The sequence below is a fragment of the Cyprinodon variegatus genome, unplaced genomic scaffold (genome assembly GCF_000732505.1).
Source record: "Cyprinodon variegatus isolate N-32 unplaced genomic scaffold, C_variegatus-1.0 Scaffold1380, whole genome shotgun sequence".
Taxonomy (NCBI): domain Eukaryota; kingdom Metazoa; phylum Chordata; class Actinopteri; order Cyprinodontiformes; family Cyprinodontidae; genus Cyprinodon; species Cyprinodon variegatus.
Window position 1 is genome coordinate 8,054 of NW_015151833.1, and position 2,150 is coordinate 10,203.

Genomic DNA, 2,150 nt, shown 5'->3' on the forward strand with positions numbered 1-2,150 from the left:
GTAGAATGGGGCTGTTCTATGTGTTGTCTTCTCCATTCAGAGGCCCCCTGTGTTTCTCTTTACCCAGTATATTAAACTATAAAAAATAAATAAATAAAATGAGATTATTTGAAAACAAAGAAATATAAAAATGTGTTTATATGTTGTAGAAACGCACCTCACTGTGGGAAGCCATTGAAGAGAGTCACAAAATGACCTTTGACCTTCTCTTTGTAGGTGAAGAAGACAACACAGCAGTGGTCTGGTTTTGGCTTCATGAAGGTGAGGTCCATCGCTGCCCATCCTGTGGCTCCCACTACAAGCTGGTGCCTCATGAGCTCCCCCACTAACCTGCAGCCTGGTGCTGATGGGGCTTCATCCTCATGGCTGCTGCACACTCCTGCACCATTCAGCCCATCTTACTGCAGCAGTCCTTCCTCTTCAAGAACATTGGGGCTGTCATCCCCACCCTGTGGAGCGCGTGATGGGCTCTGTGTACAGCCTGCTATGATGACAGTTGTTTTATTTTACTATTTGACCTCACCAGTCTTTGCTTTACATGTTCCATTTACATTTATTCCAATGTGCTTGGAATATCAGCCAGTTTACTCCTATATACGTATTTTACGCTGTCATAATGGGTCCACTTATCTGTTGTTACTTGTTAATGTTAACCAATAAACATTAAGAGCTAATTATCAATGCACATTTCAGCCTGTTTCTTTCAAGTTTTTTTTTTCAGAAGTCAGAATTTTGAATATGACCAGACTTTTCCTTTAACACGAGAAATCCCACAGATACGAGAATTTTCATCAGCTTCCTGCGCCCCCAACCCCCCCACCACCCCCACACACACAGCACTTTACAACTCATGAATCCCTTTTCAGATATAAATGCCCCATGAGGCTGGAGAACCAATCCACCCCCTTCAATTTTGGTTTTTAGCTCAAGCCTCTCTTTTTGAGAGTGTTTTACCTGAGAGCAGGGGGGGGGAATCATATTTGTAATTAAATATAACTAGGTCTACATCATCAGTGTCGCCAACACCAGGATGATTTCAGCGCAGCCACCAGAGCAGCGATCAGACGATAACTGATCTGTACAATGAAAATATCTGCATGAGCTGGAACCATGTAGAAAGCAAGAATATTTATATAATAATGAGCATCTGGCTTATTTATTAGGGGGCAAATATAACTCAAGTGATCTCTCCTCTTTCTCGCTGCAGAGAGAGACTGCAGACTTTTGGCAATATATTCACAGATTGGGCTTTTCCGGATTAGCTCGTCGGCGGATGATTTATTCTACAAAACAGACACCTCTCCCCAACCACAGCAAGGCAGACAGTGAGCTACAACCATAGTTTCCTAAAAGCGTGTCTCCTATCGCGCTCACTTTATGCAGAGCTCGCTCTTCTGCAAATGCTTAGGGACCGTCTGCAAGTTGTAAAATAATCAGAAAAATATTCAAAAGCATCACCAAGGAGAGGTGGATTATTATCAAATTCATTTAATCTGTATCTTATCTCATGTCTTTTATATCACATTAATTGGATTTGAAAACAATTCTTTGAGGGATTTCCCAAAGCCTGAATGACAAATGGCACCTCTATTTTATTACGGTATTAGAATAAGTATAAAATGAGCAGATCACTGTAGTGCCTCCAAACTTGTAGGATACATATATAACCTCATCTAGTTCAGACTACAACTCTTTGGGAAAATGTGCAAAACTTTTATTTTTTATTTTTTTTTAGATTTTTCACTTTTATTATAAGTATATAAAAGCCAATAATTAATTATGACTTAGAGACTTAGGTTTATTTTTGTCATTTTGTATACACGAGTGTAAACAAAATTTCGTTTAGAGCAGCTCTAGATAATTTCATATTTTAAAGTGCAGCCTTGAAGACAGTAATAAATACATTAAAAAAATTGTAATATAAACATATCACTCTTTTTTCTTACTTTGGGAAGACTGTATTTTTGGAGATTTTTTCTTTGTTATTATAAGCACAAAGCCAATAATTACACTGTAGAGGCTATAGGCTGGAAAAAATTAGAAGCAGAAATACAAAAAGCAGCTGTAAAAGGTGACCCCGTCCAGTTCATAACTATAGAGATAGATCAGGATAACCTGAGCCACCCTAACTAGACGCGTTATCAAAAAGG

General features: G+C 38.8%; 1 protein-coding gene across 1 annotated transcript in view; it reads left to right on the forward strand.

The window, feature by feature from the left end:
- Positions 1–680, forward strand: part of LOC107103128 (cytochrome c oxidase subunit 5B, mitochondrial-like) — a 3,775-nt gene extending 3,095 nt beyond the window's left edge. The window contains exon 3 of the mRNA XM_015402663.1: positions 150–680. Within this exon, the coding sequence (XP_015258149.1) occupies positions 150–329 (180 nt within the window). The 3' untranslated portion in view covers positions 330–680. The remainder of the gene's footprint in view (positions 1–149) is intronic.
- Positions 681–2,150: the final 1,470 nt, after the last annotated feature.